The sequence below is a fragment of the Carcharhinus amblyrhynchos genome, chromosome 15 (assembly GCF_965287045.1).
Source record: "Carcharhinus amblyrhynchos chromosome 15, sCarAmb.v2.hapA, whole genome shotgun sequence".
In the NCBI taxonomy this organism is placed as follows: domain Eukaryota; kingdom Metazoa; phylum Chordata; class Chondrichthyes; order Carcharhiniformes; family Carcharhinidae; genus Carcharhinus; species Carcharhinus amblyrhynchos.
The window spans coordinates 31,186,980-31,214,562 of record NC_137338.1 but is presented as its reverse complement, the minus strand read 5'-3'; the positions used below and the strand labels follow the sequence as shown (position 1 = coordinate 31,214,562).

Genomic DNA, 27,583 nt, shown 5'->3' with positions numbered 1-27,583 from the left:
AATTTGATGGGCCAAATGGCCTGCTTCTGCACTGTAGGGATTCTATGAATCTAGTCACTTCGAGGCATGGGTATGACCTAATGGATGGAGAATATCAGCTGACACTTCTAATTGGTAACTTACACCCTTCACACACTTCAAATGACAAATTCTTTGCCAAAATTCTTGTTTACATAGAGTGCATAGTTCCTTTTAAAAGAAATTCAGTTTCTGTCAAAAAAGGGGTATTAAGCAGAATGAACTAAATGAGGTGGTTTGTGCATGGTTGGGAGAGAGATCAATGCCACCACAAACTTGATGGATAAAATAGTACATTTGTATGATTTGATTTTCCTGGAATTCCCTCTGCAAACCTCTCCCCTATTCTAACGGGTGGCACAGTGGTCAGCATTGCTGCGTCACAATGCCAGAGATCTGAGATCAATTCCAGCCTTGGGTGACTGTGCAGAACTTGCACATTCTCCTTATGTCTGTGTTGGTTTCCCCATTGGGCTGTGGTTTCCTCCCACAGTTCAAAGATGTGTAGGTTTGATTAATTAGTCATGGTAGATACATGGGGTTTCAGGGATAGGGTAGAGGGGAGGGTCTGGGTAGTATGTTCTTTCAGAGAATTGATGCAGACTTGATAGGCAGGATGACCTGTTCATGCACTTTAAGGATTCTATGGTTCTACATCTCTCTTTTCTTCTGTAAGATAACTAACTCCTTATAAACCTAACCCTTTAAATAAAATTTCAGTAACTCGCCTAAAAGCTCCTGATATGGTTTATGATGTCAGATTTGGCTGGAAGCCCCTTGGGCTGTTTTACTGGGGTAAATGTAGATTGAACCAGGACAGGACTTACTCAGTTAATGGTAGGGCATTGAGGAGAGTTACAGAACAAAGAGATCTAGGGGTACGTGTTCATTGCTCTTTGAAAGTGGAGTCACAGATGGACAGAGTGGTGAAGAAGGCATTTGGTATGCTTGGTTTCATTGGTCAGAACATTCAATACAGGAGTTGGAATGTTTTGTTGAAGTTGTACAAGACGTTGGTAAGGCCACGCTTGGAATACGGTGTGCAGTTGTGATCACCCTATCACGGAAAGGATATTATTAAACTAGAAAGAGTGCAGAAATGATTTACTAGGATGCTTCTGGGATTTGAAGGATTGAGTTATAAGGAGAGGCTGGATAGACTGTGACTTTTTTCCTCTGGAGTGTAGAAGGCTGAGGGGTGATCTTATAGTGGTCTATAAAATAATGAGGGGCACAGATCAGCTTGATAGTCAGTATCTTTTCCCAAGGGTAGGGTAGTCTAAAACTACAGGGCATAGGTTTAAGGTGAGAGGGAGAGATACAAAAGTGTCCAGAGGGGCAGTTTTTCCTCAGTGTGGTGAGTGTCTGGAACAAGCTGCCAGAGGTAGTAGTAGTAGAGGCGGGTACAGTTTTGTCTTTTAAAAAGCATTTAGATAGTTACATAGGTACAATGGGTATAGAGGGGTATGGGCCAAATGTGGGCAACTGGGATTAGATTAGGGTTTTTTAAGAAAAAAGGGTGACATGGACAAGTTGGGCCTCTGTCACTCTATGAATTCAATAATATGGAATCTGAAACAAAAACAAAAAGTACTGGAAAACTTCGTCAAGTCTGACAACATCTGTGAAGAGAGAATAGAGCCAATGTTTTGAGTCTGGATAACCTTAGAGCTTTTGGGTAATGATTCTGAAATGTTTTGTGGAGAGGGAGTATCGTTGGAAAGGCATGAATGAACTTGGTTCTGGTTAGACTAATTTTCATGAATTTGTTACATTTAATAAAAGCAAAATACTGTAGATGCTAGAATCTGAAACAAAAACAAAGAATGCTGGGAAAAACTCAGCAGGCCTGGCAGCATCTGTTTGGTCAAATGGAATTGAAATGTTAACTCTTTTGTCTCCCTACAGATGTGGCCAGACTTGTTGAGGTTTTCCAGCATTCTATGTTTTGGTTAAATTTAATGTTTAGTTTTAGCTCCTTGTATCATAACTGATACAGCCAAATGAGCTAAGGAGGTTTTGGGTTTGAATCTATTTTTATTCATTAATGGGGTTGAGGGTGTACTTGCTCATCTGTAAATACCCTTGGAATAAGTGGTTTTTTGAATCATTGCAGAAAAACATAGAAAATAGGAGCTCGAGTCAGCCATTTGGCCCTTTGTGTCTTCTCCATCATTCATTACAATCATAGCTGATCATCCAACTCAGTAACCTGTCCTCCTTTACCCAAGAAACAGGACAATGTATATTTGGCTCTGCGAATCTGCTCTGCCTTTTGAAAAAGATCATAGCTGTCCTGTTTGTAGTTTGAGCTGCACTGTCATGCCTGCCCCCATGGACCTTAATGCACAAAATTCTGTCGTAGCTCCTGTGTTGAGTAAGTTCAATAGTGAAGATTTGTCAGAAGTGGGATATGAGCTCACAGCTCCCGTGGACACTGCAATCTGAATACAACACCTTAGACCACTCAGCCATCCTGACTGCAGTTCATGTGCTGTTAATTAAGCAGTTTCAGAATTTTGACCTAGCAACAATGAAGGAACAGCAATATATCTTCAAGTCAGGATAGTATTTGACCAGGGAGGGTGGCGGGGAGAGACTTAGAGAAGGTGGTGTCCTCTTGTATCGAATGCCATTCCCGGGGTAGAAGTTATGAGTTGGGAGATGCTGTAAAGGAAGCCTTGGTGAGTTGCTGCTGTGCGTATTCTACATAGTATGCACTGCTTACATGGTGCACCAGTGGTGTATAAATGGGTAAAGTGGTGGATGTGGTTATGGTCAAGAGGGCTTTTTTGTTTTGGATGACGTTGAGCTCCTTGAGTGTTGTTGGATCTCCATTCACTCAGACGAGTGGAGGGTATTCCATTATTCCTGACGTGCGTTAAAGGTGATGAAAATGCTTTGGATGATCTGATGATAAGTCAGTCATTACAGATGTTTCTCTAATCTGCTGCGATAGGCACAGTATTTATGTGGCCGGTCCAGTTATTTTATTGGTTATTAATAACCTTCCAGTAAGTTAACAACGGGTGAATTAATCTTGGTATACAATTGAATGTCAAGCAGAAGCGATTAGACGCTCCCTTGTTGGGGAGGATCACTGCCTGGCGCTTACGTGCTACAAATGTTACTTGTTGCTTATCAACCCAAACCAGTTCTTACTGCATGTGAACATGAACTACTGTAAAGGTTTTGAATAGAATGGAACCTGATGCAATCATAAAGCAAATGTTCCCACTTCTGACCTTATGATTGAATGAAGGTCATTTGTGAAGTAGCTGAAGATGGTTAGGCCTAGGAGACTGCCCTGTGGCTGTGATAATTGACTACCAACTACCACAACCATCTTCCTTCATACTGGCTATGACTCCAACCAGTTGAGTTCCTTCCTCCAGCCCCCATTTCTATTAACTTCACTTTCACTCATGTTCCTTTGTGCCACACTTGATGAGATGCTGCTTTTATGTCAAGGGCAGTCACTCCCCTCTCACTTTATTCAGCTCTTTTAACGAACTATATTTAGACCAAAGTTGTGATGAGATCTGAAGTTAGTTGAGTGGTCCTGGTGGAATTTGTATTGAACATTGGTGAGACCTCCTCCATCACTTTGCTGGTGATTGAAAACAGACTGATAGAATGGTGATTGGCCAGATTTAATTGCTCCTCATTCTTGTGGACAGTAGACACCTGGGCAATTTTCCACTTTGTCTGGTGGATGTTAGTGTACTGCACTAAAACAGGTTGGCTAGAGGCACAGCTAATTCTGGAGCACGTCTTCAGTACTACAGCTGCAATGTACTCAAAGCCCATTATCTCTGATATATGTACTGCCATCAGCCATTTCTCAATATCAAGTAGAATGAATCTAATTGACTGCAGACATTAGAGAGGAGGTTACAATAAACCATCCACTCAGCACTTTTGGCTGAAGATAGTTTGAATACTTCAGCCTTGTCTCTTACTCTTGTGTTGGGATCCTGAATTCAAATGGGGTAGAGTTAAGGTTGTTTTTACTCAGGTTGATACCCTAAACACAAGACAGGAAAAATTATCCAGAGTCCTGGATTCTAATTGTTATGCAGAAGAATGCTGAAAATATTAGACCAGGATAGTATGTTGATGAAGGCTCTTCCTGTCATTCAGCTGACCTGTCACAAGTCCTGATTGTGCACAGATTGGGTTCAGGCAATTATATTCCAATTACATGAAGTCACAATGTGACTTGGTCACTCCTGTTCTGAGCTATGTGAATGTCCTGTGACTAGGTAGTGTGGAATTTTCAACCATCAGAAAATTATTCCTAAATTTGATTGTTCTAATGACTCATGAGTGACAAATCATGTTTCATTCATGGCAATGACGATTGTGTTATTTTGGGGATTGCTCACCCATACCATTTAATTATTTCCTTGAGGATTCTTTGGTATCGTGACAAAGCTAAATGGGCTTAAACTATATATTTTTTATTCTAATATTGTCTGAACTATTTATATCGAACTATTTGTATCTATCATTTCTTACTGCAGAGGAAGGATTTTTTTTCTTATCCCTTCATGGGATGTGGGTGTTGCTAACAAGGCCAGTATTTTGCCCATCCCTAATTTTCATGTCATAGGAGACTCTTGTCTCTTTTTCTTGTCTTTTTTTTGTGCATGAAGCAACAATCCTGGTGAAGTTGGGTTCAGTTAAATTGGAAATCTTTAAGCGATCATGTTTTTCTTGTTGCACCTAAGCATTATACTTACTATTCAAAATCAGTCATAGAGGTTTGCAGTATGGAAACAGGCCCTGTAGCCCAACTTGTTCATGCTGCCTTTATTTTTTAAACCCCTAAGCTAATCCCAATTGCCTGCATTTGGCTCATATCCCTCAATACCCAACTTACCCATGTAACTTTCTAAATGCTTTTTAAAAGACAAAATTGGACCTGCCTCTACCACTACCTCTGGCACTTGTTCCAGACACTAACCACCCTCTCTGCAAAAAAAGTTGCCCCCCTGGACACTTGTATCTCTCCCCTTAAACCTGTGCCCTCTAGTTTTAGATTCCCCTACTTTTGGGAAAAGATATTGACTATCAAGCTGATCTGTGCCCCTCATTATTTTGTAGACCTCTGTAAGATCACCCCTCAGCCTCCTAATCTCCAGAGAAAAAGTCCAAGTCTATCCAGCCTCTCCTTGTAGCTCAAACCATCAAGTCTGGGTAGCATCCTAGTAAATGACTGTTTCTTCCATGTAGTTTGTGTCAGATCTGTTCTACTTACTGACTTGAAGCTTTCCCTCAACATTGGATTTTTTTTGTCACCTTCACTGGTTCCTTCTTTCTGTAACTGATGTGTGCTTTTAAGATCTTTGTATATAATTGTATTTTATCTTAACATTTGTCCTACTATAGAGGAATGTAGCAGCAGGAGGCCATTCAGCCCTGTGGGCCTCTCCACCTTTCAATTAGATCATAGCTGATCAGCTACTGCAATGCCACTTTCTCACACTAACCCCATATTCCTTGATGTCGTTAGTATCCAAAAATCTATCAATTTCTGTCTTGAACACGATCCAGGTTGAGTTTCCACAGCTTGCTAGGGTAGAGAATTCCGAAGATTCATTACTCACTTTTCAACTTTGCTCTGAACATTGGACAATGATCGTTCATTTGAATTCCCATATAGGGGAGGCAGTGGCATAGTGGTATTGTCACTGGACTAGTAACCCAGAGATCCAAGGTTATACTCTGGAGTCCCAGGTTTGAATCCAACAGATAGTGAAATTTGAATTCATTCAATTAAAAGCTGATTGTCGTAAAAACCTGTTTGGTTCACTGGTGGCTTGTAGGGAGGGAAATCTGTCATTGCTTGGTCTGCCCTATCTGTGACTTCAGATCCATTGCTAAGTGGTTGACTTTTAATTGCCCTCAGGATGGGCAATAAATGCTGGCCCAGCCAGTGACGCCCACATCCCATGTACAAATAAAGAAAACACATTTTTGACCGATTATATGCCTTAATTTGAGTTCATAAAATTTTGGGGCTCTGCCATCAATATTTTGTCTTTTCTGAAGTTTAGATCTGGAGCCATTCAGACAGATGTACTATCATTGAATTATACGAGAGAGGCGGTGCTCGACAGACTGGAGGGGCTGATTGTGGACAAGTCGCCAGGACCGGATGGAATGCATCCGAGGGTTCTGAAAGAAATGGCGGAGGTGATAGTGGATGCCTTGGTGGTTATTTTCCAGACGTCGCTGGATTCCGGGGAAGTGCCGGAAGATTGGAAAGCGGCTAATGTTACGCCGTTGTTTAAGAAGAGTGCCAGGCAAAAGGCAGGGAATTATAGGCCGGTTAGTTTAACGTCTGTTGTAGGTAAAATGTTAGAATCCGTCATCAAGGAGGAAATAGCGAGGCATCTTGAGAGGAATTGCTTGATAGAGCAGACGCAGCACGGTTTCGTTAAAGGGAAGTCATGTCTGACAAATTTACTGGAGTTCTATGAGGATGTGTCTAGGGCGGTGGATAGAGGAGAGCTGGTGGATGTGGTGTTTCTTGATTTTCAGAAGGCGTTTGACAAGGTACCTCACAAGAGGTTATTGCAGAAGGTCAGGGGACATGGAGTTGGGGGTAGGGTGTTAGCGTGGATAGAGGATTGGTTGTCAAATAGGAGGCAGAGAGTGGGGGTCAATGGGTGCTATTCGGATTGGCGGTTGGTGACTAGTGGAGTGCCCCGGGGTCGGTGCTGGGGCCTCAGCTATTTACCATTTATATAGATGATCTGGAGGAGGGAACCGAGTGTAGGGTGTCGAAATTTGCTGATGACACCAAGATTGGTGGAACGGCAAATTGTGCAGAGGGTGTGGAGAGTCCACAGAAGGATCTGGATAGGCTGGGCGAATGGGCCAGGAAATGGCAAATGGAATTTAATGTTGGCAAGTGCGAGGTGGTCCACTTTGGTAGGAATAATGGTAGGAAGGATTATTACTTACGTGGGGAAAAACTGCAGCAGGCAGCGGTGCAGAGGGACCTTGGGGTCCTTGTGCATGAGTCGCAAAAACCCAGCTTGCAGGTGCAGCAGGTGGTCAGGAAGGCGAATGGGATGCTGGCCTTCATAGCGAGGGGGATTGAATATAAAAGTAGGGAGGTCTTGCTGCAGCTGTATAGGGCATTGGTGAGGCTGCAGCTGGAGTACAGTGTGCAGTTTTGGGCACCGTACTTACGCAAGGATATTTTGGCCTTGGAGGGAGTGCAGAGGAGGTTTACTAGGCTGATACCGGAGTTGAGGGGGTTGAGCTATGAGGAGAGGCTGAATAAACTAGGCTTGTACTCGTTAGAGTTTAGAAGAATGAGGGGAGATCTCATTGAGATGTATAAGATGATGAATGGGATGGATAGGATAGAGGTGGAGAGACTCTTCCCGCTCAGAAAGGATAGTAGGACTAGGGGGCACAGCCTCAAGATAAAGGGGGGGCGGTTTAGAACGGAGTTGAGCAGGAACTTCTTCACTCAAAGGGTGGTGAATCTCTGGAATTCTCTGCCCGTTGAAGTGGTGGAGGCTGCCTCGCTAAATATTTTTAAGACGCGGGTTGATGGGTTTTTGATAAGAGAAGGGATTAAGGGTTATGGGGAGAGGGCGGGAATGTGGAACTGAGCCACGACAGATCAGCCATGATCTTATTGAATGGCGGGGCAGGCTCGAAGGGCTAGATGGCCTACTCCTGCTCCTATTTCTTATGTTCTTAATGCAGACTAGGAAATGAGTCTGTGGTCAATGCAGAGTCACTGTGACCATTGTATTTTTTCATGGCTGGTAGAAAACTTTGTATCCGCCTTAGTGTTATTGATATCTTGTGACTGAAGCAGCCGAAAAGGTATTGACAATAAAAACAGAAACTCATCTGGATATTGGGTAGTGCATTAAACTTGTACGTCACCTGCCAGTCATGACATTGAAGATAAAGATGGAACCTATTTCCAGTTTTCACTTTGTTACATGTTTCTCAGTTACTCAATGAAATCAACACTTCGTGGTACAAAGAATTGTGTAATGTGAGGAAGGAGTTAGAATAAAATTGTGCATTTCAACATGCTATCATTGAATCAAAGTTCCTGGTATAATGCCAAGAAATCCAGACATGCCAGAAAAGCCAAATTGCATAACAGGATTGCTAGAATGTTCCTTTTCCAATGCCAAATGCCTTTGTCAGACTACATCTTAATTGATCAAGTTGGAGAAGATCAGAATTTGGGGAAACTAGATGTACCATAGAATCCTTAACCTTCTGTGAGGAGATTGTGAAAAAATGACTCAGCAGTATTTGCGTTCAGTGATATCAACATGGTAAAATGGTGGCTGTCTGCACATCATTCAAAATATCAATTTGCTGGACAATCCCCTCATTTCTTATCAATACAACCTATGATAAAATAGTGATCGTGTTACTGGATGTGTAACGCAGAGGTCTGAATCTTACTGATCCAGAGCCATCAATTCAAATCTCACCATTTGGTTTAAAATCCCCTTTAAGTTTAAAATAGTCATTTAAGTGAAAATCAGTAATGATGGCAATGAAGCAACTAGATTGTTGTAAGCAATCATTAATTCATTAATGTCTTATGGAAAGAAGTCTGCCTTACTGTGATGTTAATGTACTTTTATGAGTTTTTTTTTAAATCATGCTCTCTGCAGCTCACAGCCTTAGCTGATGTCATTGACACTGGGTTGTCTACTAGGAGTCCTTTTATTTTGCTCCTTAGGTGGCTTAAATGGGGGTTGTTTATTTATACTTTGCGAATTAGTTTTACGACCCTGCATTGTCAGGAGGAAGAATGTTTGCAGGTCCGGTGACAGAGCTATTTCATTTTCGGTTCTGAGCTGCAAGTTTTTGGTTTTAGAGTGGACATCAGACTGAAAGGTCTGTGTCTGTGTCTGTGATATTCTGCGGGTTCTTCTTGAATTGCCTTCCTGCAGTTGAAAATATACTGTTAGTGTCTTGACCAGAGTGTCTCCCTGGTATTCTGGGAAGTTGTTCTGACTGTATTAATACACCTGCAGCATTCATCCAAAGAACTCAATTCCATTATCACGTGAGCATTCGTCTTGCTTAAACCCGTGGGAGAGCTTTTTTGTTTAAGGGATTGGTTTGATTGGAACACCTTGGATACATTTGTTAAGAATTATACATTATTGTGGTTGTCTCGCGTTGTTTATTTTTGATGACAGTGATTGCTAATATTCTTACTATACACGTTAACTATATTCTTAAATAAACTTTGTTTGCAGTGCAGTGGCACAGTGGTTAGCACTGCTGCCTCACAGCACCAGGGACCAGGTTCAACTCCGGTCTGTGTGGAGTTTGCACGTTCTCTCTGTGTCTGCGTGGGCTTCTGCCGAGTGCTCCGGGAAACTGATTTCAGTTCTCCTTGCCACTAGTGAGTAATGTTGTGTACTGGAAGGAATGCTTTAGGGAATCTTGGAATCTCTTTTGCTGAAGATTTTGAATTAATATGATGAATATTGTTTCAGGTTCCACAGCCATGGATGGTTCCAGTTCAGACTCCGATGACAGTAAACTGAACGTTTATAATCAAAACAGCTTTCTGGTATGTTCTTATGAAAAGGGGAGGAATTTGTTTACAGCTATTCAAAATAAGAAGGTGGTCCTTATTATGTACCATGTCTAAGCAAAAAAGTAGCAGATTTTGGAATTAAGAAAACCCAGCTGTATTGTTACAGTTTATTCCTGTTACATTTTAAGAATTTATGGAAATCAGGAAATTTAAATCCAGGAATTTCCCTTTGTGAAGGGAAACAAATTATTGGCCATTAGTTACCATCAAGGTAGGTATCATTTAATAGGCGATTCTGAAAGTTTATTAATCACCAAGCATACAAATGTTAACATTAGCACAGCAAACATAGAAAATTACAAATTCTGGAAATCTGAAATAAAATGTCAGAAATGCACAGTGGATCAATCACTCATCTGTAAAGTCAGAAGACAAAAAAGACCTTGGAAGTATGAATTCTTCATCAGATGGGAAATATTTTGCCAGTGCTACTTCACTTTTGGTTCTCTTTCCAATGTTTTGTGTACCTTGACTTTTTGTCTTATGACTTTTTAATCCCCATCCCCTTCCAAGCAGTGCTTTGTGTATGTGTTTTTCCCAGCCTGTCTTAATTTCATAGATTAGATACAGATTTCCTGACAATGGACTGGTGACAATCTGTGTTGGACCTTTCAAGGTCCCTCTATGCTTAATGCAAGACCGTTAACCTTCTGATTTCATCATTATATATTTTTGTTCCATTTTCTTTCTGGAAGCCACTTTGCCTAATTTCTTTAATACTTTGCCCCTACTTAATATATGAAGAAACTGGGGAGAACCTGTGTCCTATCAGTTCACAATATTGATATTGATTGAATTTGAATTGAAGCTTATATATTCTATTTATTTTATTCTATATACTTTATATAGATTCTATATATTTATGCGTGTATATATATATGTATTATATATATTTATTTATTTTATATACGTATTCTACGTATTTTGAATGTTAACAGAGTAAACACCATATTAATAAAATCTGTATTACTTTTCTAAAGTTTTTATTTTTTTTCATTGCCTTAATGTTAACTATTTTGTTTAAACATATATCCTGCTTAAATTGCAAAGATATTCACTCATCCATTGTGGAGATTGTTGAGTTATCAGCTTGCAACCTAATTAAAAATTAACTCCAAGTTGCTTTGCACATTTTTATGCATGTGCTTTTCTGTAAGCTCCCTCAACATTTGCTCATTTACAACTGGGATGCTGCCAGTCAAGTGAGCATTGTATCTGCTGCCAGCCACATTGCCAGTATCCCAATTGTATTTTGCATCAGTGAAGGCTACTGTTTCACATGATAACCCTTATCAATGCCTGACCTTTGAAACAAATTCCAAAAATTCACAACTCTCTCCATTCTCATCCTAAGTGACTGACCCCTTATCCTGAAACTTTGGTTCCTAGTTCTGCACAGTAGAGAAAGAGGAAGCAACCTTTCAACATCTACTGTGTCAAACCACCACAGAATTTTATACATTTCATCAAGCACCTAGCATCAGTGCTGAAATCCTGAAGCAAGCATCAACTCAGATGAGACTAGCTCATCTAAATTCCTTTAGTTAGTACATTAAAATGTCACAGACAGCTTCAATGTAAATTTTAACATCAAACAACAGGAATTGGGGAGCAGAGAGTTTTTTTACGCCTATAGTTGAGCAGAAGCTTTATTGGAAGACGGGACAGAAGATGGTAACGTTTCAGGGGTTCAAAGAGGGAATGATATTTTATACTGGAAGAACGGATGGTGAAGATGATCAGTGACAGATGAAAAAGTTTTGGTGGAGTAGAGGACACATGCGAGACATGAAATATGGATGGAAATAAACTGCCAAACTGTTAATTGTATCTAAATTTGTATTTTGCTTCCCTACGGTCATTTATTCTGATATATTGTTAAATTGACCTATGAGCATAACTGTACAAATCAACTTTTGTAGCTTCTTGAGGAATTAATTTAAATTTGTAATCCCTTCATTCTTTTTATAGGTAATATGTACATATAACATTTTCTGTGAAGAGACTATGCTAAGAACTTTACTATATTTACTTTTTATGCTGGAATGTAAAGTACAAGTTAATGTCGAATGTAGATAAACCACTGTCGTATTTGTGTGTGATGAATGTATTTGCCAAAGTGCATGCATGTGTAAATGTTTTACAGCGTTTGTATACTATTTAAAGTTTGTGAAATCTCTGCACTTTCTTATTGATAATGACCACCATTAAATCAGTGGAGAATATATTGATGTTAAAAACAAATCTTTTATTTTAAATGCGTTCCAATATTTCTTGGATAGCAAGGCATTCTTTTTCATTAAATTTGCTTGGAATGCCATGCTAAATTAATGAGTTGTTTGAATTCTTCCTTGATTCAGTAATTCTCTTGCAAGTGACTTATTATTTGCAGTAGTAAATGTAAATAGACCACTGTTGATAAATGATGCAACCTGCTGTAGATGGCCAACTGCTGTCAAGAAGCACTATAATGTTATCCTCAATGACCAGCTTCTTTTACAAGATTTTGTTGGCTGATTTCTGTTTGCTTGAGTTAGACTTGAACAGTGACAAAGCAGTAATTATTACTTGTTTACTTTCAGACTGAACCAATATTTGAAAGAGACAATCAAGTTAAGCCAAAAAATAATAGTAAGTGCATCAAACTGCTGTAATGGCGGGGATATAGGTAGGGAAGGGTTCTGTTTGTGGTTTAAAACAGGATATGTTCTACCCTCAATCTTTTCTTTTTGCTCCTTTACTTTCAATACTAAAACATAATTCAGTCCATTCCTCCAAGTTTGGTATCACCATCAAATTTTGAAATTCTACTCTTATTAGTCACAAGTAAGGCTTACATTAACACTGCAATGAAGTTACTGTGAAATTCCCCTAGTTGCCACACTCCAGCGCCTGTTTGGGTCAATGCATCTAACCTGTATTCCAAGATCCAAATTATTTATTTATGACGAAAGAGGCCGTGGTCCTAGAAATCCAACACCACTATCCCTGTGGGGAAGTGAATTCCACAGATTTACAACCCTTTTGGAGAAGTAGTTTCTCCTCAACTGTTTTAAATTTGCTGTCCCTTATCCTAAGCCTATGACCTCTCATCCTAGAATGCCCCACAAGGCGAAGCATCCACTCTATATCTACTTTATCCATACCTTTTATCCATATCATCTTGTGTACCTCAATTTGATCTCCCCTCATTCTTGTAAATTCCAAAGAGTATAGGCCTAAACTGTTCAATCTCTCTTCATACAATGAACCCCTCATCTCTGGAATCAATCTAAGTGAACTTCCTCTGAACTGCCTCCAACGCCACTACATCTTTCCTCAAATAAGGGGACCAGAACTGTGCACAATACTCCAGGTGTGGCCTCACTAATGCCTTGAATAGTTGCAACAACACTTTCTTACCTTTGTATTCTATTCCTTTAGCTATAAATGCCAATATTCCATTCACTTTCTTTATTATCTGCTGTACCTGCATGCTAGATTTCTCTGACTCATTAACAAGGACACCAAGATCCCTTTGCACCGGAGCATTCTGAAGTCTGTCCCCGTTTACGTAATAAATTGCTTCCCATTTTTCTGACTAAGGTGCATAATCTCACACTTACCCACGTTGAACTCCATCTGCTAGTTTTGACCCAACCTCCTAACCTTTCTGTATCCATTTGTAAGGTTCTTATTTCCTCATTGCAACTACTGTCCCGCCTATTTTTGTGTCATCTGCAAATTTGACTATCGAGCCTTCTATCCCTGTATCCGAGTCACTTAATATAGATTGTAAATAGCTGGGGTCCAAGGACCAAACCCTGTGGCGCCCCACTAGTTACTTCTTGCCATCCAGAAAAAAAAAATTCATCCTGACTTTTTGTCTTCTGTGCATTAGCCTGTCACCTATCCAAGATAATACATTACTCCTAATCCCATATGATCTAAGCTTGTGAATTAACCTTTTGTGCGGCACCTTATCAAAAGCCTGCCAGAAATCCAGATATACTACATCTACAGGATCTCCATTATCCACTTTGCTTGTTACATCCTCGAAGAACTCTAGCGAATTAATCAAACGTGAATTGCCCTTCATAAAACAATGGTGACTTTGATAGATAGCATTTTGACTTTCTAAATGTCCTGATATTGCTTCCTTGAAAATTGATTCTAACACTTTTCCAACAACAGATGTTGTTGTCTCTTTTACTTTTATCTTCACTTTTGCTTCTGTCTTCACTTTTACAGATATTTTGTTGTATTTCTCCTTAATAAGTACTTTGTAAAAGTGTTTACTAAGTATTCTAGCCTTGTCACGTGCCTCAAAGCATATATCATCTTCATTGTTCCTAATAGATTCACCTCTTACTTTGTGCTTACTATTTTCATACTAGAAGATTTTTGGGTTCCCTTTCATGTTCACCACTGTTCTATTCTCATATTCTGTCCTTGCCAATCTTCTTTTGATCTTGACAGCTGCTCTTAACCTATTATACTGGACCTAGTACTGGGAAATGAGCCCGGTCACCTTGTCAAAGTTTCAGTATGGGAACATGTGGCAAATAGTGAACACAATTCTGTTAACTTTAGGATAGTAATGGAAAAGGATGAGTGTTGTCTTACAGGTAGGGTGCTGAATTGGGGAAAGGCTAACTATAGCCGGATTAGACAGGAATTGGTGGCTGTTGATTGGGAGAGGCTGTTCGAGGGTAAATCCACATCTGGCGTATGGGAGTCTTTTAAGGGACAGTTGATAAGACTGCAGGACAGACATGTGCCTGTAAAAAGGGAGGATAGGAAAGGTAGGATTCGGGAGCCGTGGATAACCAGGGAAAGTGAGAATCTGATCAAAAAGAAAAGAGAGGCGTACGTTAGGTCCAGGCAAATAAAAACAGATGGAGCACTGGAGGAATACAGAGAATGTTGGAAAGAACTCAAATGGGGAATTAGAAGGGCATAAAAGGGGTCATGAAATGTTCGTGGCAGACAGGATTAAGGACAATCCTAAGGCATTTTATTCATATGTTAGGAACAAAAGAGTTGTCAGGGAAAAAATCGGACCTCTCAGGGACAAAGGAGGTGAATTATGCTTAGAACTCAAGGGAGTAGGGAAGATCCTAAATGAATACTTTGCATCAGTATTCACAAAGGAGAGGGACGTGTTGACTGGGAGTGTCTCAGAGGGAAGTGTTGACCCGATAGAGAAAATCTCCATTGCAAGGAAGGAAGTGTTAGGTTTTTTAGGGAACATTAAAACTGACAAATCCCCAGGGCCTGATGGCATCTATCCTTGACTGCTCAGGGAGACGAGATGAAATTGCTGGGCCTCCGATAGAAACCTTTGTCTCTTCATTGGACACAGGTGAGGTCCCAGAGGATTGGAGGATAGCGAATGTGGTACTGTTATTTAAGAAGGGTAGCAGGGATAACTCGTGTAATTATAGGCTGGTGAGCTTGACGTCTGTGGTAGGGAAGTTGTTGGAGAGGATTCTTAGAGATAGGATGCATGCACATTTAGCACAGAATAATCTCATTAGTGACAGACAGCATGGTTTTGTAAGAGGGAGGTAGTGCCTCACAAATTTGGTGGAGTTTTTTGAGGAGGTGACAAAAACAGTTGAAGAGGGAAGGGCGTGGATGTCGTCTATGTGGATTTTAGTAAGGCGTTTGACAAGGTCCCTCATGGCAGGTTGGTGCAAAAGGTTAAATCTCATGGGATGCAAGGAGAGGTGGCTAGATGGGTAGAGAACAGGCTTGGCCACAGGAGACAAAGGGTAGCAGTCGAAGGGTCTTTTTCTGGCTGGAAGTATGTGACCAGTGGTGTTCCACAGGGCTCTGTTCTAGGACCTCTGCTATTAGTGATATATATAAATGATTTGGAAGAAGGTGTAACTGGTGTGATCAGTAAGTTTGCAGATGACACAAAGATGGCTGGACTTGCTGATAGCGATGAGCATTGTCGGACAATACAGCAGGATAAAGGCTGGAAAATTGGGTGGACAAATGGCAGATGGAATTTAATCCAGATAAATGCAAAGTGATGCATTTTGGTAGAACTAATGTAGGGGGTAGTTACACAATAAATGGCAGAACCATCAAGAGTATAGACACACAAAGGGACCTGGGTGTGAAAGTCCACAGGTCCTTGAAGGTGGCAGCACAGGTGGAGAAGGTGGTGAAGAAGGCATATGGCATGCTTGCCTTTATAGGACGGGGTATAGAGTATAAAAACTGGAGTCTGATGTTAAAGCTGTATAGAACATTGGTTAGGCCACATTTGGAGTACTGCGTCCAGTCCTGGTTGCCACACTACCAGATGGACGTGGAGGCTTTGGAGAGAGTGCAGAGGAGGTTTACCAGGATGTTGCCTGGTATGGAGGGTCTTAGCTATGAGGAGAGATTGAGTAAACTGGGGTCGTTCTCCCTGGAAAGACGGAGAATGGGGGGAGACCTAATAGAGGTGTATAAAATTATGAACGGTATAGATACAAAGAACAAAAACAGCCCAGGAAACAGGCCCTTCAGCCCAACGAGCCCACACCGCCATTTTAATACTACCAGTCCCCCCTCCACCCATGACCCTTATCTATTGTTTCAATGGCAATCCACATTGAGGGAAACTAAGTTAGGGACAATTTATTACTTCCAATCAGCCTAATAGCACATCTTTGGGGTGTGGGAGGAAACCGGAGCACCTGGAGAAAACCGACACAAGCACAGGGAGAATGCGCAAACTCCCACAGACACTGGCCCAAATCCATGTGTCTGCACAGCAAACAGTGATAGTCACTGAGCTGTCGTGTTGCCCAGCACCTGGTCCAGTTTAAGCACACACTAACGACATGAAGCACTAGGCCAATCTCGAACATTCAAGAGCAGCCCTAGTACGACCCATCGTGTGTATGCCCCTCGTTGGACAACAAGGCGGACCGACTTAAAGCTGTACATTAAAAGAGAAAAAACATTATTATCATACCATATCCTTTTACATTACCAAGGACGTCCCAATGCTAATGAACCTTATTTAAAACAATTTCCTATATCCTGCCATCTCCAACCCGCTCATGTGCCTGTCTAAGTTACTCTTAAACAACTCCAGCATGCCTGCCTCCACCACCTTACTTGGCAGAGCATTCCATATCCCCACTACCCTCTGTGAAAAACCTCCCTCTAATATCCGTGTTATACCTCTTCCCCCCCCTCACCTTAAGCCCGTGGCCCCCCGTACTGTGTGTCTCTAACATAGAGTAAACAGAGGTAAGCTATTTCCTATCTATACCCTTCATAATCTTATATACCTCTATTAGATCCCCCCTCAGTCGCCGTCTTTCAAGGGAAAACAGCCCCAATTTGTTCAAACTTTCCTCATAACCCAAGATAGGGTGAACAGTGGGAAGCTTTTTCCCCAGGTCAGAGGTGATGATCACGAGAGGTCACAGGCTCAAGGTGAGAGAGGTGAGGTTTAACTCAGATATCAGAGGGACGTTTTTTACACAGGGGGTGGTGGGGGCCTGGAATGCACTGCCAAGTAGGGTGGCGGAGGTGGACATGCTGGGATCGTTTAAGACTTATCTGGATAGTCACATGAGCAGACTGGGAATGGAGGGATACAAACTAATGGTCTACTTGGACCAATGAATGGTGCAGGCTTGGAGGGCCGAAGGGCATGTTTTCTGTGCTGTACTGTTCTTTGTTCTTTTATTATGTTGAACCTGGTTCTCACTTGAAGAATTCATTTGACATGCATCATAACCCTCTTTTTGTGTTTCATCATAACCTTTAACTCATTAGTCATCCAAGAATCCTTATTTTTGGTTCCCCTACCTTTCGTTTTGTTCGAATGTACCTAGCTTGTACCTGAAATATCTCTTCCTTAAAAATCACCAATTGTTCCCTTACAGTTATTTCTGTCAATCTTTGGTTCCATTACATAGACTTCTCAATACATTGAAATTAACCCTCTTCTAATCTAGGCAGTCCATTTGATATCATTCCTTGCTTTTTACTATTATTAATTTAAACCTTATGTACAATTATCACTCTTGCCTAGATGTATCCCCAAAGATACTTGATTACCCAGTTTCAGGCTAGTGGGATGTCCAACAAAAGGCCTCCCTGCTCAGCAGTTTATATGTCTGGATAATCTTTTGAGAACAAGAGTGAATGAGCTGTAATGTCTCCCCAGAAGTAAATTGCATGCCATATGCACACCTCACAGCTTAGACCTCCATGTGACAGAAGTTTATTTGGGTAATGTGTTAGAATTTTATCAGTGGCTGTGAAACTATATACTCTGGTAAAGCTCAATTGTCTGGACAACTGATGTAGAGTAATGCCAACAGCGTGGGTTCAGTTCCTGTACTGGCTGAGGTTATTCGTGAAGGGTCGCTCCTTCTCAAACTTGTCTCTCGCCTGAGGTCTAATCATCCTCAGATTAAATTAACGAGGGAAAGCTACTATTGGTCATGAGACTATATTCTGGTATGTGCCAAGCATTCTGAGGTATTATGACAGGGAAAAATGTTTTTTTGATAACATTTGTTTTTTTTTAAATAATTCCTTTTTCTCCCCCCTCTTTCAGTGGAAGCAGCTGAAATGTGGCATTCTGACAATGCGAAAAATCATCAAGTGTTTTGCAAGCGGAAACATTGGATATCCATATACATACTATGGCCATATTTATTTGCTCAGAAAAAAAAGGCTGATCTATACCTAGAGTGGGCCTTTGCAGCCAAGTTCATAGATGCAGAGTAAGTTTGATTTTTTTTGCAGGATAGTTTATTTGACCTTGCTGCCCCACAATGACCTAGTTAGCATTGTGGTTGATAACATGAATTCCAAACTTGCTTTTGAGTGGACCTGTAGAAATTGTCCTTGCAGTTTGCAGTGGATGTTGCACAGGCTAGTAGATGGCAGTTTAACACAACTATTCCTGTGCTTTAAAATGGGAATGAAAGGAGTAAAGTAACTTTGTATTTATCTAGTACGTTAAGTATCCTCAAAATGTCCAAAGTTGCAATAAATTACCTTTTATTATGTTGACATTGCTTTTTTTTTGTTTTTATTCCAATTCAATCAAATCAAGTCCAATTCAGAGTCTCAATAAGTTGAGACATTCCCGATACCAGCTGACAAGACAGGAGTCTCACCTCTCGTCTTGGGCTTGATCTGCATGATCCAAGCTGATTGGAGTAGGCATAGCTCCTCCTCCAGGGCTTGATCTCATTTGCATCTTAGCCAAAAGGCCGAGATGCTGCTTTAAAAATTGCTTCAAATGAAGCTGAAATGTAATCTAATTACTTCAACCAAGCATAGCATGCCGATACTACACTTGATCTTAGCCAAAAGGCAGAGAAGCGATGACATTGCTTAATATAAGTAAATGCAGCTGTCAATTTGTACTCAGCAAGCTGCCACAAACAGTAATGTCATATCTTTATGGTGGTGATTGAGGGATGGGTGTGAGCTAGGATACTTGGAGAAGTATACTAGCCATCTTAAAAGAGTACATAGAATCTTTTACATCCATCATCTTTTCTACAGACTGGGTTGTAATTGTGTTAACCAGTTTCTTACCATGGGTGTAAGAATTTGTGACATGCGTGGAAATACAGAACTTCAGTTCCCATGCTTAACTCTTGTTGTAAGTGATGTGAGTTTGACCAGTTCTCCGTTGGGTTTCTATTGGGTGCTGAGCCAAATTTAACACTAATTGCTCAGTTCACTACTGGAAGATATAAGGGATGCTGATGAGAATAGGAAAATTGATGCTGGTATTCTTCAGAGAAGTAGGATGTGACATATGTAGGCATAGCTGTAAGGGAACAGTACTCCACAACCATCTCTTCGATGAGTTTTTAGGAAAGGGCGATGAGTCCTAAAATTTCAGTTAAATGTTTTAGTAAGTGACTGGTGAATATTCACATTAAGTGCAAAAATAACTTAATGTGTAAGGGTTGCAGAAACTTCAATGTTCAGTTTTTATTTTTTTCCAGGAATTACGATGTCTTTGAAATTAATGTGATAAAGCTTCAAACTATTGAACTCCTGGAAATGGTGCTTGATGCAATAGGAAAACATGATGTAAGTACATTTTATAAATTGGGCATTTGATAGTTGGTGAAATGTTTTGTCCTTATGTTTAAAGTTGAGTCAGTAATTAGGAACAGAATCGTTTATTGTGCCATGCTGTTGAATCAGAAACATTTGCTTCTGGGGCTTCAGTGGAAAAGGGTCTAGCAAGGAACAACGTGGAGGGGAAGGGATGGTAGTACAGCACAGAGGGAGTTCATTCAGCCTATTGAGCCAGTCTTGGCTTTCTGCAAAAGCAATTTGGCTCATCCCAGTCCTCATCCTTTCCACTGTAGCATTACAAATATTTTTCCTGCAGCTTCCCATTCAATTATATCTTGAAAACCATGATTGAATTTGCTTCCACCATCTGCTAGGCAGTTTATTCCAGGTGTTGATCTCCTACTGGGTGAAAAATTAGATGCTCAAGTTTCTAGAGTAAATCTTGAGCCCATGACCTGTTGATTCAGAGACCTGGGCACTACCATTCAACCAAGGCTGACAATTCATTTGAATTAAACAAAGATATTTATGTGTACTGAAATGTGCTGAATTCAACTTTCTCCCTTTTTAAAAGGGAATTGCAGGTATATTGAGCGCTTCAGTTATGCTTCAACTTTTCTTTTGCAGCACTCCACAAAATTTCTGTCCTGTTTACTGGACTTATGGGATAAAGTGAATGGGGTAAGTAATATAACGAAACATTGACTTTGTGAAACAGTTATAACTCTTAAGTAGTTGTTGCAAAGAACTTGCATGGAGTTATAGTAATATTATTTGATCTGAATCCTAGTGGGTAAAAGATAAATCAACTGAAGGTTATGAATTTTTGACATGTCTTCAAGATGCCGTTGTGGCGTCAGAAATGTCAATTTAATGGATAACCAATGTATTTTTTCTTTGCTAAGGAAAGGGTCAGTGAGTTTTTCCTGTCTTTTGCTTCTCATTTGTTTCTAATACACAAATTGGCACTGACACAATTGCCTCAGTGACGGTGCTTCTGAAACTTTTATTCACAAATAACTTTGGTAGCAGAAAGACCCAGCAAAATCACCTACCCAGTCCTATCCCACGTGCTTTTTTGCTTACCACTGCAAAAATACTCAACAGAATTAGTAGGAAGCATGGCACTGCTTTTGGTGATGCACCAAAGGGGTGATATCCGTTTCCAGACTGGAAAGCTTCTGTTCCATGTTGTGCTGGTTCCATGTTCAGCCTCACTGTTGAAAATCAAATCTGCTGCAGGAACCTATATCATGCTTAGAAAATGGCATTGCTGTGGCTGATGCTTATAACAACTCATGCTCAGCGTGAGGGAGCTGGACTAGTTGTGTGACATCATGGAAGTGGCAAGGGTGAGCGTTCTGCCGTATTCTCCCAAATAGCCTTGCCTGAGATGTTGCACTGAGTGACGTGCACTTTGGACCAGCCCATGCATCAACTGAAGGACCCTTGCAAATCACACTTTTGAGAGCTACTGCTCGATAAAATGTCCAGATATTTTATATATTGTATATTTTATGTTGCTCACAATCAGAAATGTAGCAGAGAATCTAGTGGGCTACCAAATAACAATTGTACGAAAGGAATCTAACCAGTATATTGACTGCATGCGAAAATCACAAACTGAGTTTTGAAAGCTATTGAAAACCTGCATAAAATGGGGCTCACACCTGCAGTTGGTTAAATATTAGAGCAGCAGGTTGAGGCCCTTTAATGGTCACTTAAGGGTCTCTCTTGATCTCCGGCCATGAAAGCTGTCCTTCAATTTTTCTGCCCTGGAGTAAATTGGAGGGAAGGCAGTGGGTCGTCAATCTATCTTCCTGCTTGATCGCACTGCCCCTACTCCCTCCAAACCCACCTTTGGGAATGTGGGGTGAGGTGGGTGGAGTTGAAATTTCACCTTCTAATTCTTCCATTCTTTAGCTTTCTTTCTCTTAACAGATTCTGCCTCACCTGCCAAGTGTTTTCAATAATTTCTGCTTTTATTTGTAATACAGTTTGATATTTAATTTTGCATTTATTTGCTCGAAGGATCATGCTCGCTGAAGGTGGACTGAAAAGGAAATTGTAATTTCTGCACAGTTCTTTTTATTTCCCTTACGCAGGTTAATTGTGACCTTGATGATGCCATTGACATGATAGAAAAGACAGGGGAATTTAACTCCCTGCGTGGGGAGCTGAACTCTGGAACAAAACGGTCACGAATGGCAGCTATTGCAATTACCTGTTTTCAGTGTAAGTAGTCTCAGAACTGTACAGCATTAATATAGAATATCCAAACTGATGTTGGTATGCTCACTCTTGAGCTGCAAGTCAGCCTGACAATATGGCAGGTGGTGAAATCTGGAGCATTGTTTGTGGCATCTGTAAGTTAAATATCCTATCCTATTTACACCAGTCTGATGACCCTCTTGTAATATGGTGTATTATTTTGTTATTCTTTTTAAGTACATTTAAGTATAAAAAATTGGAGAAGGATGCTAATATTATTAATGAAGAAAGTTGCAGTTGTGTGCATGTGGTCACTCCGAGTTTAATGAAAGCTCCAAGGGGCTTTATGACAGGCTGGGGGTAAGTGGACCACAAGCAGGAGTTGTACACATGTTGGTGTGTTTGAGGCTTTTGAAAGCACAGCAGGATGTTTCAAAGTGGAAGAGCGTGAGGTAAAGAAATCTACAGGGTGTAGGGTCATGAAGACTGGTTGCTGTGCTTCTGTTGGAGCAGGAGGAGGCATATTACTAATGCAGAGGAGTAGAGAAGGATATAGGATGGATATAGGCATTTACAGCAATGAAGTTATGAAAGGATCAGAATTTCATAAATGTGAGTCACAGTAGGAAAGGTTTGTAGTGATGGATGATGAAATTGAGCTGTTCACAATAATCCTATTTTTTCCAATCTTCCTGTAACTGAATTTGTCATTCCTCGTACATCCAGTCAAACTCCGCCTGTACCCCTAGGCATTCACAGTATATATTTCCTGAAGAATGATGCCCAGAAATGTGCACATTACTGTAGCAGAGGCCTAACTAGTGATTTATAAAATTCTAGCATGATTTAGAAAATAAAGCAAAGTAATCTATGTATTTTCTTTTAAACTGTCTTATCATTTACTCTACCACACTTTAAAGATTTGTGTATATGAACACGATCTCTCTGCTCGTCCACACTATTCAGAATTGTGTTATTTATATTGTATGGTCTTTCCGTATTCATCGTTCCAATGTGCAGCCTTCACATCTTTCCATTTTCTATGTTTCAGCCCATTTAATTATGCTGTCATGTCATCTTAAAGCCTACATCTATCTTGATCACTACCATTTGTTATGTTTTGTGTCTTCTATTAACTTTATAATCTTCCTCCTTCCATCCGAGTCTAGGTTCGTATAAATATTGAAGAATAATTGTTCCAAAACTGACCTTTGGGGGACACCAGTGCAAACCATCACCCTGTCTGAAAAGTATCCATCCACCATCAATCACCCTGTTTCTTTTTCACAGCACTGATTCTGTAAGCATGTCATTGCTTTCCGCTTAATTCCATGGCTTTTCATCATATTAGTAAGCTTTCGATGGGGCACTTTTTAAAAAAAAACAATCATTTATGGGATGAAAGAGAAAGGGGAAGCTATTTACAAGATGGCAATAGAAGAAAGGCATCAAAAAGGCTAGCATTACTGAGAGTTGGTAAGTCATCTATTTCAAATGAAACACATCCTTGATTACCTCACTGAATTCATGAGTAGAACCAGGGGATTTCAGGGTTGTTAATGTTATTCAATGTAGTAATACACAAGAAATCGAAAAAGGATAAATCAGGCAACTACAGATCAGTCAGTGTAATAATAATGGTGAGTAAGTTCATAGAAACCTCATGGTGCAGAGAGGCCATTCGGCCCATCGGGTCTGCACCAACAGCAATCCACCCAGACTGTATCCACGTAATCCCATGTATTTACCCCACTAATCCCTCTAACCTATGCATCCCAGAACACCAAGGGGCAATTTAGCCTGGCCAATACACCTAACCTGCACGTCTTTGGACTGTGGGAGGAAACTGGAGCATCCAGAGGAAATTCACGCAGACAAGGGGAGAATGTGCAAACTCCACTCAGTGACCCAAGCTGGGAATCAAACCTGGGTCCCTGGAGCTGTGAGACAGCAGTGCTAACCACCGTGCCGCCCCTTATCAGAAGTTTTATCAGGGACAAAATAACATTTCACTTGGAAAGGTGAAGGCTAATCGAGTTGAATCAGAACAGATTTGTTCAAGACAAATCATGTCCACTAGAGAGATTGCAAATGATGTAGGCATTGTCAAGTAGGCCTTCAACAGTGGAAACGAGCTGAAGGCTCCTCTCTCCCTCTCTCACTCGTGCATAAGTGTGGCACCTGTTTTGGGAAGCTAACACTACCAGAAACCTACAGAGAACCAAGATCTCATAATAATTGCAGCATCTACATCTGTTTGCATCCAAGAAACTAGCTAACCCAAATCAGTCACAGCATTTTAAAATATTTAAGGATAATAACAGAATACTTATCCGTATATTTGTTTACTTTTTTTAAATTGGACTCCAGCTCCCCTAAATGCTGATTCCTCTGTGCATGTGGGTACACATCCAAATAACTGCATAAAGGCCAAATATTTGATGTTGTACTTTTATTATTTCTCTTGATGTAAGTGGTTAATAAATTTGTTCTTTCATTGACACAACAAAACCTTCTCCTAATTGCTCACAGCTTAAATAGTTCAATCAACTGTGATTTTGAACAGGCAAATCCTCACGAAAAAGGAACTTAATCCTTTGTTATGACTAACATAGGAGGGTGACTGTAAGTTAAATCCCAATAAACATAACCTTTCCCCTAGCCACCCATTACATTTTATTTAACAAAACCAGAAAACGCTGGAAAGTCTCAGCAGGTCTGACAGCATCTATGGAGAGTAAAATATCAACAGGGGTGATTTTACCAAAAACATTCTAAGTGCTGAATTCACAGGAAAACTGATTTATTTTTTCAGTGAGAGTTCAGACTCAAATCTCCCACTGTGTACAATGCAGAGGTCGCAATCATGACTGTTATTAAGAGCTTGGATGGGCGGAGCCTTTCACACCGGAACCTGATGGTTCCAGAACTGCACACATGCGCAGTGGCCCGAGCTGTCAGCCTCTGGTTTGCTGGCCAGCCTGGGACCCCGCAGTGCTGCCCTTTCCCCTCCCCCGGCCTGTCTGCAGCCCCCATAAGCATTCCCTGGCCAACTCCGACCACCCTCCGGACCAAGAACACACTGGTCTCCAGAACACCCCCACCCCTCAGCAGTGATGATTCCCCCCTGCTTCCCCCCCCCCGCCAACCTGCCTTGATCATTGGCCTCCCTTCAGTCCCAACTGGACCCCAATGCGGTGGCTGCAGGACCCCTCGCCCCCCCCCCCCCAAGCCCCACCCCAGGCTCTGCTCCCTTGGCACTGCCTGATTGCCTAATGGGCAGTGTCAAGTTGCCCTTGGGCATGGGCACTTCGCTTGGGCACTGCTAAGGGACACAGTCTAGCACTGCCAAGATACCCATGCTCAGGGAGTACCACCCTTTGCTGCATGACCCTCTGGGAGGCCCAGATTGTCTCCTCTTCACTCCAGCGGGGTCAAGCCACTGGTTCCCCAAAACTGGGGAGCTACTGTAAACCCTGCCAAAGCGAAATTATACTGGCAGGGTGGGAGATGCTATCAGGCCCGGAGGCTTCAGTCCCGGGCCCCATAATCGATGCGAATAACATTAAAATGTAACTAAAATTACTTACCCGCTGTTTCCATTGGTTTCCAGTGTGGTCCTGACTGCACCAAATATCCATCAGTGGGAGATTGCATGCGAATCCCATGAAGCGGTGCAGGTGCGATTCTCCCGCTCGACCTGCCAAAAAATTAGCGGGCCGGAATAGGAGAATCACGGATAACGTTTCTAGTCTGGATGACCTACTCCACATTTGCTCTATTCTCTTTCTACAGATGCTGTCAGACGTGCTGAGATTTTCGAGCATTTACATTTTATTTATTTATGTGTTGTGACTTTGACATACCGCTTTTACTGACTCTCTGCCATTTGTTCTCCTATTTTTATCTGTTGGCTTCTCAAACTGTTACTCCTTGCACTCACCTTCTGTGCTCACTGACTCTTGTTGCTGTTTCTCCCATCTTTATCTGTTGACCTCTTGTACTGTTCCTCCCCAGTCTCACTTTCTCCCCTCCATTCCAATTTTATCTCAGAAATATTGATAGGAACGTGCATCATTGTTTCACTTGGTGACACGACATATGTCTGCTTCATAACAGCCGTTGGCAACTCTTGTCTTTCATAAATTTGTCTTCTAGTCCCAACCCCTACAATACAGTAGCTACCAGATCTCTATACAGTATTTTTCATACTTGAGATTTGAAATTCGTTTCTTGGTTGTTGACCGCTGTGGATCATTTCTGCTCCAATGTTTGTTTGTGTAAGCTAACTGTGATTTTAGTTTGGGATCTGTTTGAAATTAAAATTTAGTTCCAATTTTCTGTGTTCCTTTCTCATCCTCTCTTGAAAGCTTTGATTCTTGCCGGTCATGGTCAGACGTATGTCAAGCCTGCTCTCGTGCTTCATATAAATGGCTACTTGTGTGTGAGCGGTGGAGCATGTGTTTCACGTGGAAAGCACTGTAGCTGGGTGCAGTCACATGCATGCAAAATTGTGCCGTAGTAGAGGGTATTGGTAGTGAGTAGGAGCTTCTCTTGATCTGGGGATACTGAAACAGGGGCTGGAATTTTACCGCCTCTCAGACAGAATTCTCCGTTGGCCTTGGGTGGGATTTACAAGCTTTGCCCGAGCAAGGTCATAAAGTAGTGGCATAGCTGTCCCTGTAGCCACCTTCAACATCAGCTTACATAACATTGACTGTAAAGCAAACTTGGCATCTTCAGATCTGTAGATCACTGTTCCCAGTTGGACAGTGAGAAACCCAAGTTTATGCAAATTGTTAAGGAACAATGTTTACTTTCAATTTTTTTTTCTTCTTGCAGATGCATGTTTTGTAAAGATGTATCTGGGTGGTGAGAATATTCCTAATTTAATGCCAAAGAGAGAGGACCAGGTATGTGGATAAAAGATAAAGAATTCTGTTACAAGGTTTTGTGTTGCAGAATGCCAAACTACAAAGTTTTCAACTGAAATATTCTCCAACATTTTCTTCAGGTAAAAATATTACCTCACTTTTCAATGACCGTTGCCATGAAGATTCGTATTTTTTTTCTTCACAGTTCTTAACATTGAGTTAACCTCCTTTGTTCCTGTATTGCTGAAGAAAGAGACATGTTGTTGAAGTTTTCTGTCTTGTATTTATCAGGACAGACTTCAAGGATACCAAATTTCATTGGGAACAATTTACCCTGTATGAGAAAAGGTGATGATTGGTTGGCAAGTGAATTCCAATTGGCAGAGGCACTGCAGTGGGGAAAGCATGAGAAAACATTTCTCCCAAGCTTTTATTTGGTTGAAAGGGTGCAATGTCTCGACATCTTTCAGTTCGCAAATTACAGAGCCCTGTGGGTGTGCATATATATAACTTCTAGCATTCATAAGTGAGCCACACTGAGTATATGATAAAGTACAAAATGATTATGCATTTCCAACATTTATTGAACTTGCTCTTTGGGCATGCAGAGGAAGTGGGAAGGAATTCATCAAAACCTTTGTTGAGGTGCACTTCTGGATTTCCCATTCCTGACTTTTTCAGGTGCCGTTTATACATTAAATAATGCATTTGTATTGCATCTTGAAATAAATCAGAGCCAATAAATCTGGAGTTTATACCTGCATGTGGAAGGAACATCTATAATCTTTTAAGCAATGTTTTTTATAGA

The 27,583-nt window shown here is 40.9% G+C and overlaps 1 protein-coding gene and 1 pseudogene across 4 annotated transcripts in view; one reads left to right on the top strand and one right to left on the bottom strand.

Moving 5' to 3' along the window:
* Positions 1 to 27,583, top strand: part of ttc3 (tetratricopeptide repeat domain 3) — a 98,392-nt gene that overhangs the window by 1,655 nt on the left and 69,154 nt on the right. For 2 of the 4 annotated variants that reach the window (XM_080203733.1, XM_080203731.1), the window contains exons 2-8: positions 9,531 to 9,607; positions 12,217 to 12,265; positions 18,198 to 18,366; positions 19,612 to 19,699; positions 20,318 to 20,371; positions 21,796 to 21,925; positions 26,744 to 26,814. In XM_080203733.1, the coding sequence (XP_080059859.1) occupies positions 9,542 to 9,607; positions 12,217 to 12,265; positions 18,198 to 18,366; positions 19,612 to 19,699; positions 20,318 to 20,371; positions 21,796 to 21,925; positions 26,744 to 26,814 (627 nt within the window). In that variant the 5' untranslated portion in view covers positions 9,531 to 9,541. Of the gene's footprint in view, positions 1 to 1,570; positions 1,697 to 9,316; positions 9,437 to 9,530; positions 9,608 to 12,216; positions 12,266 to 18,197; positions 18,367 to 19,611; positions 19,700 to 20,317; positions 20,372 to 21,795; positions 21,926 to 26,743; positions 26,815 to 27,583 lie in introns of those variants that run through there. The other 2 variants (XM_080203732.1, XM_080203734.1) reach the window with 2 other exon arrangements.
* LOC145353546 (U2 spliceosomal RNA) lies at positions 18,837 to 18,977 on the bottom strand (annotated as a pseudogene).